Source organism: Phycodurus eques, chromosome 13 (assembly GCF_024500275.1).
Source record: "Phycodurus eques isolate BA_2022a chromosome 13, UOR_Pequ_1.1, whole genome shotgun sequence".
In the NCBI taxonomy this organism is placed as follows: domain Eukaryota; kingdom Metazoa; phylum Chordata; class Actinopteri; order Syngnathiformes; family Syngnathidae; genus Phycodurus; species Phycodurus eques.
The window spans coordinates 6,182,950-6,196,815 of NC_084537.1; the positions used below are offsets into that span (position 1 = coordinate 6,182,950).

General features: G+C 42.5%; 2 protein-coding genes across 2 annotated transcripts; one reads left to right on the forward strand and one right to left on the reverse strand.

Annotated features, from left to right (window-relative positions):
* Positions 1 to 1,438: 1,438 nt before the first annotated feature.
* Positions 1,439 to 7,900, forward strand: ppp1r35 (protein phosphatase 1, regulatory subunit 35). Its single transcript, XM_061694580.1, has 6 exons — positions 1,439 to 1,697; positions 2,988 to 3,198; positions 3,367 to 3,505; positions 4,004 to 4,125; positions 4,212 to 4,302; positions 7,450 to 7,900. Exons 2-6 carry the CDS (start codon positions 3,016 to 3,018, stop codon positions 7,752 to 7,754), a joined length of 840 nt encoding a protein of 279 aa, XP_061550564.1. The 5' UTR covers positions 1,439 to 1,697; positions 2,988 to 3,015; the 3' UTR covers positions 7,755 to 7,900.
* Positions 7,901 to 8,862: 962 nt separating this feature from the next.
* Positions 8,863 to 10,842, reverse strand: klf17 (Kruppel like factor 17). Its single transcript, XM_061694427.1, has 3 exons — positions 10,698 to 10,842; positions 9,757 to 10,627; positions 8,863 to 9,670 (listed from the first exon to the last, which is right to left on the reverse strand). Exons 1-3 carry the CDS (start codon positions 10,764 to 10,766, stop codon positions 9,495 to 9,497), a joined length of 1,116 nt encoding a protein of 371 aa, XP_061550411.1. The 5' UTR covers positions 10,767 to 10,842; the 3' UTR covers positions 8,863 to 9,494.
* Positions 10,843 to 13,866: the final 3,024 nt, after the last annotated feature.

Sequence of the window (13,866 nt, forward strand, 5' to 3'; positions counted from 1 at the left end):
TAGCCGATGCCACTTAATTGTGTGGCGTACACGTGTTCGGGCATCGTTCATTCTTTTGTGAACATGCAAGTAGATGTTTGTGTGGTGTGCACGTGTATGCTTTTGCAAAAAAAAAAAAAAAAATTATCGTAAAATCATTGTGAAATTGCTGACATGTTCAGCTGAACCAAGGTGGACATCTCGTGGTGAAATAACAGAATACAGTCGTGCAATACAATTACTCAAACAATTCCAATTCCAATCCCTACCTTATTTCTATTTAAAGAACATCTTGATTGTGTCTTATGGAATATAAACTTTTTTCCCCTGATGGTGTATTTGGAGTTGGCTGTATGCTATAATCTTCAAAATAAAAAACATTTAAAAAAATTAATCATGAAATATTTCACTATGTGTGTATAGAGAATTGTTATACTATGCTAAATAAGTTTCACTTTTGGAATAGTACGATTGAATTCAATGATGTTTTCCATTATATTCTAATTTATTGAGGTGGACCTGCATGTACAATCTGTGTGCATGCAGCTTGCTGTAAAGAAACCAAAATACAGTATATAATAAGAAAGCCAATTCAATATTGATGATGTGTTCTTTTTTTTTTTTCGAGCCCTTTCTGTCGCAGCTATTTTTTAACTAAATAATACAATAACGGCACAATACAATCTGCTGCTACTATTCACTGGCTGTGCGCTGTACTGTATATGCTGATATAAATCATATTGTGGATTTGTTATTGCCAATTTATGAGTTCACGGCAAAATTAATAATACCCTATGTAAAGTCTTTTGAGCTAAATTAAAGTCACTTCTTTTTTTATTTGAATGTTGTAAAACTATGATTGGGAATTGTGCAAGAGTTAAAGAACAACTGCCTCGTCAGTTCATATCAGCGATGTTCTAAACTTTGCAAATCTCCCTCAGATGAGCTGCTAAAATGTTGACAGTGTATCGAGAAACTTTGGATGTAGGTGGCAGGGACACAACACAATGACAAAGTTGGGGCCAGCCGCTCGAGTACGACAACAGACAGTCAATTGACAGAATACTTTTGAGACATAAAGACATTGAGAAAAACTGAGCAATAAAAAGGTTCACTCAAGTAAACACCGGAACAAAACAATGCGGCGGCCTCCAGCATGGCGGCCGCGGCTGTGAAAACTGTTGTAGTCTCTGGTGGTTGTGTCCAACGGGGTTCACATTAGGGTCGGCGTCGTTAAATGACAAGTGACCGTTTTGCATAAAACCAAAACCAAATAAAAGATCTGATTGATTCAAATATATTGCCCCATTCAAACCAAAAAGAAAGGGAAACATCTCATGGTGGTGTGTACGGTAGAAAAGTCATTCATTGCACACGCTGAAAAAGAATCACCACCAGGTGTCGCTGTGACATTTGGTGAAATCAGAACCCGGAACCGGACATGCTTTTGGAAGGCGCACCCACAACGGAGTTGAAATTGACTGAGAAACGAAACTTTTCATTCCCGGAACAAAAAAAAAAACATCAGCAAAAAAACGTCTACTATTATTGGACATGTCCGATTGGCGTTGACATGCCCCTGTCAGCTTTGATAGGTGGCAGACTGGCGGTAATTGGTCAATAACTACATTGACATCAACGCAGGGAAATACAAACTGTGCCCCGGATGTTTGTTCGTGATTCCACTCGAACTCGGGTAGAGACGCTGCTCTGCTCAAGTAAGCTTCACTAACAGGCTGACGGATTGATTGATTGATTTTGATGTCGCGTTAGCTCGTTCACCGATTCCGTTGTTTGGTTGGTGCGTTTGTCACACGAGTGACATACTGTCGGTTGTGTTGTTGACGTCTTCGATAAATATGGTCGTTACCACTGTGTGGACATGTTCCGGGAGGTCCTCGCTTTACGACCCTCATACATTTCGAGGAACCGTACGGGGCGCGGCGTTCACGGACACTCAGGATGCACATGTCAGGAAACAATGAGTCCTGGCCCTGGAGCAACGAGTCGGTACCGCTATATTGCACATGTTTGTGTTCTCAATTGCTCTTGCGCACTCTCAATATATTATTTTCACGATAGCAAATTCTTTATATATATACATATATATATATATATATATATATATATATATATATATATATATTGTATTTTTGTGCCCCTGATATATATTGATAGAGCATAATAATTCAAGTACATTCTTTTTAAGAACAGTTAACTTTCAATTCTAAAGAACATCGAACATTGGCATTGTAATGTATAATAACTAAAGTGTCTGAGATAAATGATAATAAAAAAAATAATAATTATTAGGCTCTTCGCCAAAACTGCACCTAAACAAATCTTAAACATTTGGCCCCTACGTATGAAATCATTAACCCGCTAAGGAGGCCCCAGAAATTTCTTAACGTATGCCAAATTTGAATGAGTAAAAAACCCACCATGTATGTACTCGAAAGCATTTGGGCTCGTTCACTGTTTTTAAATCAGATACCATACATTTTAATATCACTGTTATTTTTTAGTCTTTATTTAAAATTTATTGTATGAATGTTGTATTCTGCACTGTGTCATTTCTGCTGCCTCTTGGCTTTTGAACAAGAGGTTTTATCTCGTAACAAGCTTTTACCTTTAAGTGAGTCAAAACATTCTTTTCATTATGACTTTAGTGATAGACCGGTGCATTCCGACTTGCATCCTCCAAAACCTCTCATTACACCGTTGCTATATGTGCAGAACTCTGTCGTTAGCCGACTCTGTCGTTGGCCGAGGAGCCACTGGTTGTCATCTGACATGTTGTTTGCTCAGGCCATGTGGATTGACATGAATGAGTTATAAGACCAACCTAACAATATCCAACTGAGGTGTATGAGCTCCATATGAGATCTTAACATTGGAAAAAGCCGCATACATTCAAAAGATCATGCCACATCTGCTTTGATGAACTTCGCCGTTTCCTAATGATTTTTTTTATTCTCCCCCCCCCCCCCCCCCCCACAATTTTCAAGGGGTACTCCACTGCATTTCGTCGTCAGGATGGAAGGCTCAGTCTCCTTCCTCTCACCTCCACCCTCTCCATCAGTGGCCCCCATCCCCGTCTCCTCCTCATTTGCGCTGACACTTTGTCCTGAACTTGACCTGTCTGTCGTAGTCAGTCCTGCCCCCACGCAACCAAAGCGACACACGAACGAACAGACACGAAGAAAGACAAACAAAAAGGTGACCTGCTATAGCCACTGTTAACAGCATTATGCAGCGTTAATTCGGAACTGATGACTTTTGTTAGCTATGTTTTCAAATAAAATGTGAACTTCAATCAAATGAGACTGATTCCAAAACAGTCTACAACCTTTGTGAACAACTAAAGACAACCATTGCCCTCAACAGGTGTGTTTTAAAGAGCCTGTGGTCGTGAAGGTAACACCTGAGCCGCAAATCACACTGAACAGTGACGCACCTCCTCAACAACCAACCAACTGTCAGAGGAGGTGGAGAGATAATCACCATGGGAACCAGAAGCTAAATAGTGAGTGACTCCCATGTTTTCGTTTTTGTCCTATATACAAGTGTACTCATTCTCCTGTGGCAAGCCCATCATTCCACCAGTCGCAATCCTACTGTGAATAGTTTGTCACATTGCAAAGAAACTGTCACGTAAAACAAATCATGAAACAACAAATGTACGCTACCTATGATGTTACATCGCAATATGAATCGCAGGCTTACAAATAAATTGCAACGTCAAAATGTGCAAGCCATGCTACAGTTGTTTACATTAATATTACATGTAAAACCACTGCCCACTTTTAGATGAACACTTGGGCCTACTACGCTGCAGTATTTTAATGTTGTTCATTGTGGTGGTACATGGAAATTATTAAAGTATTTCTTGAAGTGATTCACGGTGTAAAAGGTTTGAAAACCACTTGCCTAGTGTGAGTACCCATGTGCATGGGCATGTGTAAACATGTGCAAGGCCAGTACTTTCCTGAAATTCTAGCTAAGACCACTTCTCCTCTGATAGATGGCGCCCTGAACCGGAGGGCGGAGCTAACGGCTGCAGTGTCCAATGACCATCCGGACACTCTTGAGGAGGTTGAGCTCAACAGCACCTTGGCCGTAAAGGCAGAGCTCTTGGCGTTGCAGGTTTATTTTTTGATCAATAAAAAGAACATGTGTTTACCATTTAAATATGTTTCGCATGCAATATTACCATTTTTATTTGTTCCCAGGGGGCGGAGTTTAACACCCAGAAAGCCATTCAGGAGACATTACAGAAAGTGGAGCAAACGAAAAAACAGATCAACTACAGAGCGATACAAGGTAACCTGAGTGTTTTATTAAAGTGAAAACAAACATGTCTTATAAATATGACACACCGCAGAGAAGAGTGTTGTTAACAAGCCTGTGAAATTTGAATGAATAAAAACAATGCCAAGTATATGAAATGGGGCTTAAAAATCCTGAGAAATCAAGCCGCTCAACTGACAATTAAATACATTGGTATTAGGGATCCACCGGAAATTTGGTCACTGAAAATCTTTGGCCGAAAGAGCATTTTTGGTTTTCAAACGAAATACTTTTGTCGCAGTAACAACACGGAGGTAGTGAATCACGCAGGCGAAAACTGTGGCCAATGCACGGTTGTGTACTCTATATTTATTTTAAAATGTTTTAAAAGGGCGCGTCGCTTAATTACAGTAGGTTAGCAGTCATTATTTTGTCATGTTGTAATGGTGGTTTGACTTGACTGAGTAGAATACAAGATTGAAAAATCTCACGGCACACCAACAAACAAAAATGTCACAAAAAGTGGACACATTAATTTCTGTATTTACTTCCTGCCATCTAATAGAAGACCATTTGTTCTGTCTGTCACTATGCCTCACTGGCATAAATAGCGGAACAAAGATACATTATTTATTGTAAATCTAATTTTTGGAGCAATTAAGTACACGAGTATATACAGTAAATGAACAGGTCATTTAAATTGACACATTCCTCCATCTTGTGATATTTTTTTTTTAAACTCGCTGATCGGTGATTGGGCCCAGAAATGCTGATCCTATTTTTTTTTTATGCCACTGATATATATATTTTATCAAGATTGTATCGTCATTATATTATATCAAGTTTCCAGTTGGCCTTGACCAAATTTTCAAAATATGGAAATTGAGACAAATTGTTCTGAAAGCTAATTTCTGTAGGTTGGCAGCTCTTGGAGTCATAGTCATGCAATTCTTCTAATAATTTCAGTTTTTGTTCTTGGTTTCCTCAGTTTCGGTCTAGAATTTTTATTTCGGCGTATCACTAATTCATTCGTCTGTCATTCTTCCACTTAATGACTCCTGTGGCTGGACTTTTTCCATCTACAACGAGTGGCGCTAGGCACCAGTTACCTCGCGGGCTAACAGGTTGGGGGGGGCTGTTGAAGGGCGGCAGGCTTGTCCCAATACGTCACAGCCTTGTAGGTCTGCACAATTATGGTCAAAATAAGAATCACGATTATTTTTGATCAATATTGTAATCACTATTATTGATCGCAATTATTCCTCATGTTAGTGAAAAGTTTTTATTTTTATTGCACCCCTTTTGAACAAGCAATATGCAACAGTTTTCAGTGCAAAATGAATCTTTAAATAAGAATAAATGATCGCTAAAAATAAGAAATTCATCCACCCAAAAAAATTCTACTTTACCAAGGGCTAACTGAATCACTATGCTTTTACAAAGTGCAGTCACGAATTGCAACTTAATGGGGCAAATACAGTTCATGCTTAAAATGCGATCACATTAGGCTGTAAGTACTGACTTTTCATCTGAAAATCGCCGTCAGTATAGCGAATTGTCAAGGAAGGGTACCTCTCCGTTGTTCTGCTTGACCATTGGTCAGTCGTGCACGGTCATAAACTGCAAAGAACTCGACAGTTGTGATTTCCCTCTCCATTTTACTACATTTACTTTTTTTTTTTTTTTACTGCGGTCAGGCCAGCCGCTACATTCATTCATTCATTCATTCATTTTCTGAGCCGCTTCTCCTCACTAGGGTCGCGGGCGTGCTGGAGCCTATCCCAGCTGTCATTGGGCAGGAGGCGGGGTACACCCTGAACTGGTTGCCAGCCAATCGCAGGGCATATAGAAACAAACAACCATTCACACTCACAGTCATGCCTACGGGCAATTTAGAGTCTCCAATTCATGCATGTTTTTGGGATGTGGGAGGAAACCGGAGTGCCCGGAGAAAACCCACGCAGGCACGGGGAGAACATGCAAACTCCACACAGGCGGGGCCGGGGATTGAACCCAGGTCCTCAGAACTGTGAGGCTGACGCTCTAACCAGTCGGCCACCGTGCCGCTACAGCCATTGTTAATAGTGTCTTATCGTGACACGCGGCCTCTCTGCCAATGTCCTGAAAGGGTCAACTGCAAAATAAAAGCTTCATATATGACTACATTGGACATCAATACCATTTAAAACTTTTATTTTGAAGTTGGCCTTGGAACACGGGTATGGCTCATAGTGAAGCCTTAACCACGCCGTTCGCCCCCTGGTGCCAGGCTGACTGCAAATGAAGCACTTTTCATATGCAGCAGTCCCCTAAGTTTCAATGTAAAAAAAATCACAGACGATCCTCATTTAAGCGTAGCAGCCAAAATCGCGATCGCCATTAAAATTCAATTAATTGCGCAGGCCTACCGCCTTGCTTGGTGTTGTCTCGGTGTGTGCAGATAACACAGAGACAGTCCAGCAAAAGTGAACCAAACGCAGCGGCACATGTTGTACAGCCTGTGGTTCACACTAATGTCAGACATTTGAGCTGGTTACAGTGTATACCCACGTTTTACCTTTCAACCAACTGTGGTAGCCTGAATAACACAAAATACATAACACTTGGGAATTCACATTACGACACAAGCTCTTCTGTAAATTGTGGCATCCAGGGGAAATGCATTTTGAAGGGTGCAGCCATAGCTAGCTAGCTAGCTGCATGCTGTAGTGGTAGAAATGGGCAAAGTATAACCAAGTAGCTCACAATTGCACCAGATAGCATTGACGTGAGCAAAAGCAATCAGTTCTTATATAGTGGGGGAGGGGCGAGTCATGCTCGATGTCCCATTGTATAATTTGGCGCCATTTTAGCCACGCCCACGAAAAAATCAGGAAAACTGAAATGGTGAAAATCTATTTAACGCTGTTTCTCTACGTGTAAGTACTGCACAGTTCTGTCTTTGCACGTTTTCAGCAATGTTCTTCAAACGTATAATGTACTTTGGGGAAACAAAATCTGAATTCACCTTACAGGGTCTTTAAGTATGAATGAGCCTTTAACGTTTTGAAGGAGAGCCTTTAAAGGCTTGAAATCATTTGAGACTGAATTAATCTGTGGATTCCTCGTGTTGCCTTCCTCTCCTCCCGTCCCAATTTTCTGCCCAACGTCACTTCTCAAATGTCTGCACTCTTTTCACAGGAATCAACGTCTCTCGGTCTCAGACCCTTTTCACCTCATTGGTCAGCGTGGATGTGCCTGAGAGTCAGCTGATAAGCCAAGCCGTTAAGGACCGGCTGCTTCTGGCCCCACCGCCACGAAGCGTTGACAACAAAGCAGCAGAAAGCCCCTCCCCACTTATCTTTTTGACCTCTGACTTGTTTAGACAGAAGCCCCTCCCCGTGGAAGAGGAGCCAGTCAATGGCAACCCTATCCCAGCACCTCGCCCCGCCTCCTCGACGTTTGACCTTTACAGACGACGGCGTCGTTGGGAAGCCACCCCGTAACACACCGTTTATTCACAGTGTGATGTCAAAAGTCGAGATGCTTTCACTTGTTTCATCTATCCATTTGCTATCGAGCTTGTCCTCGTTAGCGTCACGGGCAAGCTGAAGCCTCTCAACTGACTTTGGGCAAGAAGTACACCCTGGACTCGTAGTATTTCAATAAAGTATTTTTATATGTTTTTGTAATAGTAGAATGTTTTTTTTTTTGTTTTTTTGGATCATGTGATACACATATATCCATACTAAACTGAAGATCTCTACCACCTATTACATACCTACTGTAGCTAGGTGATGTCAAATCATCAAACAAGTACTCTGTAACACTGACTCAGAGATGATAAGTTGCTATTTTGGAAAGCAAAAGTCCGTTAGTCGTGGAAATGCTCTTTGAGTTTCATATCAATCATAACCCAATTTTAGGTTTGGCTCATGGTTAGGTCTAGGCTCAGGAACTGAAAGGTGGGTCTCGTACAAGAACAGCGTTAGTACACTCACGTGAATCCAAAAGTCATGTGAATACAGGAGGACTTGGCTTTATGACAGTGTTCCCTAACTATTATAAACTACTAAAAAAAAATTGCAAAGTAAAAATAGCGGAAACCGAGCGTGCATTCCTGTGCCGTGTGACGAAGTACTCTCACGCCTTTGCACAAACGTGCGTGCCAGTCGTTACTTCAAAACTTTTTATACGCACTGTTTCTGGCCTTCATTCAAGGATATTGACACCTTTTTACTTTTGTTTCCTACATTGTAAAACAGATATATGTATGTTATACTCCTTACATTATCAAAATAGGCTTGTTACCTTTTCGTCGTCCAAAAATTCTTGGTCTAATCTGAAAGAAGAAGAAAAAAAAAAAATCAGGGTGACAACTGACCACTGGTTTAAAGCACTATCCATGCAGTTATAGCCCTGGCCGCCAGAGGGCAGTCTTCCACAAGCAGTCAACGCGTTCTCTCGCAAGACACATTTTCTGATATTGTGTCATAATTAGGTTGAGTAACTCACAAATATAGCTGAAACTAATTCAGAACTGGCGAACATTGCTGAGGGGGAATAACACAGTCGCAGATACCTGCGGGTGGAAATGAAAAGTGCACACTCACAATGTTTTAAACTACTTTTATTTTAGATCCCTGAAGTACAAATTCCATTCAAGAAAATTGTAAAAATGCATTTCTTCACTTCAAATATATAATTTAATTAAAAAATAATCATCATAATAATAATAGTTGTCCTGCGATCTTAAGTGATTGCACTTCATTTTTTGCTTTGGAACCAGAATCACTCATACTGTCACCAAAAAAAAAAATGGAAAAAAAAAAAAGATGGAATTTGTCAGTGACATTTCTCACTTTTGCCAACGTGATAAAATTGGGAGTAAAAAAAAAAAAAAAAAAAAGTACAGAAAAATATACAAATTAAGCAGTATCAAAGACACCGGTGTACACTTTAAAGGGTAAAATAACAAAAACAAACAAACAAACAAAAACACATAGGTGCAGCATTCTGGGTCCTGCCCAACGTGCAGGCCTTCAGCAAGAGTCAATAACTTATTGAAGACGTGCTAAAGTTATTTAGCTCAATGAATGCACAGGTATATACATATATACACACACACACACATATATATATATATATATATATATATATATATATATATATATATATGTATGTATATATGTACAAGGCTTTGCGGAGGCCGAGCCCCGGCGACGAGGATCTCCCTGCCGCGGTGTCTACATGTGCCGCTTCATGTGCAGGGCCAGGTGGTCGGAGCGGGAGAAGGCCCTCTCGCACAGGTGGCACTGGAACGGCCTGTGTCCAGTGTGCTTGCGAAAGTGACGCGTCAGCTCGTCCGACCTGGCGAACTTCCAGCCGCAGCCTTCCCAGTTGCAGTGGTAGGGTTTCTCACCTGAGGGAGGGGGAGGGGGGGGGCGACAGGAGCATATATTTGGACCACGCTGAGATGTTTGGGCGCTTAACAATGGCGGCGCTCACCTGTATGCGTCCTCATGTGCGCTTTGAGGTGCGAGCTCTTCGTGTACGTTTTGCCACATCCCGGGAATTCGCAGTTGTGCGTGGCGGCGCGCTTTCGCGCCCACGACCTGCGCCCTCGCTTCTGCTTCGCGCCGCCCGCCTCGTCTTGCGCGTACAAATCCAAAAGAGACGGCGACGGCGGCGGCGTGAGCATGAGCCGCCGTACGTCTGCGTGCGCGCCGTGGTGTCCGTGGAAGCGCGCGGGCACGTCGTGCTGCGCGTAACGGTAAGGGCTGCCGGAGTAGTTGCTTTGGAGCTGATGACGCGTGCGCTCCAGATGCGCCAGGTGCACCAGATGACAGTCCGCGCGCCCCGGATCGAACCCAGCGGTCGCGTTCTGCTGCTGCATGAATGCGCGGCGCCCCGTCGAGTCCCCGCCGGCCAACATACACGACTGGCCGCTGGACTCGGTTTTCATTTTGTAGTGAGCCAAACTGTCGGCGCGCGTGGCCGGATCGAGCGCACCCAGCTGGGTGTACTCTCGGCAGTCTCCCGCCGAGCTCTCGCTCTCGGGCGCGTAGTTGACGTCAGGGGCGAGAAGTTCCGCCATGAGACCGCGCAAGGGGTCGGGTTCCGTGAAGCGGACCGCGCCGTGGTAGCCGTGGAGCTCCTGCGGGGAGGAGCGGTCGGCGCAGCTCTCCGGGGACTCGGGCAGGGCGTAGGCGCACGTGCGCCCGCTGCCGCTCACCGCGTCCGAACCCAGGCTGTTCGACAAGATGAACTCGAGGTCCACGAATCTGCCCAGCTCGTCGTCGTCTTTGGGGGACAAAAGCGGAGACTGGACGATGCTGAACTCCACTTGGATGTCTGCGGCGCGTTCATCTTGACACCGCTGCGGAACATCACCACCGCCGGCGTTAAGTCGCGAGTCTTACAAGTTTGCGCAAATGTGGAATACTCACGTGAAACGGCTGGAGACACGGACACGATGCGGCGCCGGAGGTCGGCCGCGCCATGTCAGTCAAAGCCATGCAGACCGGCGCAAATCAGACCAAACCACCGGAGAAGAATAAAGGAGCAGTGGAAAAACCAGCAGAGAGTTTCCCCTCTGTCCACGGAGTGCTTCGGGTTCAAGGATGCCGGGGGAGAGTTTTTATAAGTACCTTAGGGGGGCGTGGCACCCCCCCCTGCCTTCCATCAACGCCCACGCATCACGTGCCATGCACGCAGCGAAATCCTCCCAAATTTCATTCCGTCAACATTGAAGCCATTCAGCGGTTGATTCGCATTTAAAAACGCATTCCAGTTGTGGTTTTATTCACTCGCGGGAACCTTCAATATGCTGCAAACATGATGCAACCGTTTCTGTCTCTCACATTATTTCAACTGTGTGCACATGCAAACGGCATTGAATGATGGCGCATCTTCTAAATGATGGCAAATGCCCCCCCCCCCCCCGTTTTACAGCTCCCGGCACCCGTCCTCGCTCGAACCCTAATTTAATCTCTCACGCGGCACCATTCATTTGTCCGGAATTGATCCGCAAATGTGCGACGTGTGAGAGGCCCATCGAAACGACTCGTTCATCGGCATGTTTCTCTCAATGATCAAAAGTTGATTTAGGCCAAAAAAACAGAAAATGTCACGTGAAATCAAACTGTGAAATTTAAAACCATATATATATTTTTTTTTAAGTTTCAGACCCACCTTTGATTGACATTTTACAGATAGTGTCGTGTGTATTTATAATTACATATACATACAAAGATAGATTAAATGTATCAAAACCAAATTCAATATTCAGTGCGGAGAGCATTTGCCACTTCCATAAAATACAAATGATCATTATTTTCAATTTGATTTATTATTATTTTTTTTCCGTGAGCAAATACAAACATGCATGCTCAAAAAACAAAAACAAACAAAAAAATATCCTCCATCACGTCCCATCAATGGTGTGATCAAAATCGTGTAAGTTAGGTAGAACACAAATGGTGAAAACAGACAGAAAGACTTGAGATTTAAAAAAAAAAAAAGAAGAAGAAAAAGCACCCCAGGCTCAGGTTTCTCCCTTTGTGACTCTCCTAAAAGGGAGGAAGCCGTCCAGCTTGAGTGTTTTCTAAACACAATTACTGAAGATTACAGTCAGACAGAGCCGAAGCATGCCATCTTATTGATACACTAAAACGGCCTTAGAGTTTACAAAGAAGAAATACATTTTGTTAAGTGTTTGTTTTTTGTTTTTGTTGTTGTTTCCCCCCCACTTGACGGAACCTATTTTACATCTGTCCATTGCAGCTAAAAAAAAAATACAAAAAATAAAACACATATAAAAAGAAAGCGCGTTCGCAGTATATCTTCACTCTTTCTCCAGCCACTTTAATTACACCCCTCCCTCCCTCCAAAAAAAAAACAAAAAACAACTTGACATTTTATTAGCTATAGCAGCTTTCTTCTTCTGAACAATTACAGAAGTTATAATTTAGCTCCTACAAGAAGCTGTAATATGGTTCCTTCTATGTGTGCCAACATGTTCAGGCAACAGAAGAATCAACTGCGACTCTCACATTGTGGGGGGGTTGGGGGGGCTCGTTATTTTATTCATCCATACATACCGTTGTGTGTGTGTGTGTGTGTGTGTGTGTGTGTGTGTGTGTGCAAACAGGAGCTCTGTTCGGAACAAGCAGTCAAATGCACACATGCACTAACAGCAATTACACTTCATCCAAAACAATGTCGGGGAAAACCAGCTTTTATCTCAGATAAATGCCCTAGCTTGTGTGGCATAAAAAAAAAATAAAAAAAACCACACCAACGGTTATTACCTTATGGAAAGATATCAGAAGTTGGTGGGGGGGGGGGGGGGGGGGGGATATGAACAAGCCTCTACAGATAATCATGAGAAAAGGGCTTTGCAACAACATTGCAACCTCAGGACCGACAATTCAGTCATTCCGACTCTTTCCTTAGACAAAAGAGTCAAACTTACTTCATTGGGGGCCTTTTCCTGCACCAATGTTCCATTTCCTGCATAAAATCCTTTCAGCATGATTCTAATCTCGATATCATGTTCGATGTCGGGATTTGTCGCAAGACATGATCCCATATGCTAATTAGACCACTTGTTATATCAAACAAAAGATTACCGCCCCACCTCAGTGTTTAGTTAGCGATGGCGCTAAAAGGTTTATCTAGCGCCATTAAGCAGACGGCTCAAGGTGGCTAAATGGTTTAAATGTGTTCAGCACTAATGAAGATATCAAGAGTTCGCCTAATGAGATCAGGTGGCCACATACTAAGCAGTGCTTGAATTTAGCATATCAGTGGGCCTAATTAGTCTACGAACAGAATATTGCAGTACGCATATTGATACACTGACCGAGGGTTCACTTCAAGGAACGCAAAGTTTATTTGAGTTTACCGACACCGTTTTCCAATTCCAAAACGACGTCGCCAGAGAATTTATGTGCATGTGGAAAAGCAGCAGAGTGCAGAGTCCTACACTGAACCCATTAAGAGAGTGACGGAGGCTGTTATGAATGTTAATAACAGTGCTATTGTTTGAGTATATGATTTCACATTTCAGGTATTTTTTTTTTTTTTTTCCTTAAGCATTTAAAAACAAATCATTACGTACATCTCCATTTGATGATTGTGTCATGATGTTTATCCCACTTCCACCTACACTACAAAAACTCAACACCTAATCAAGAATATTTGTCTCTATTTTTTTTTGGGGGGTGGGGGGGGGGGGGGTTTCAAACCTAATCATTAAAAACAGAGGTGTCTCTGTTAGAGGAGTGAACTTGTGGAAGGACTATGATAATGAACTGAAAACATCTCTTATTCTGCTTCGAAAGATGTTTAAAACAAGAGTGATGCAAAATATACACGTCAAGTATAAACAAAACTTTCACGATGAAGCAGTTAGCTCTGCAACTGTTGTGATTCCCTGACATGGATTTTGAATATTTTGAGTGTATTGTATAAGAATGGCTTCCTATGTCATAATTATTTGTATTCAAGTCAAATCTGTGCTCAAGTTTTTGGGGGTAGGACCCAATCTTCTTCTTCTTCTTCTTCAATTTGAACTCCACACCCCACAATTGTGCAGGGAAAACAATGATTTCT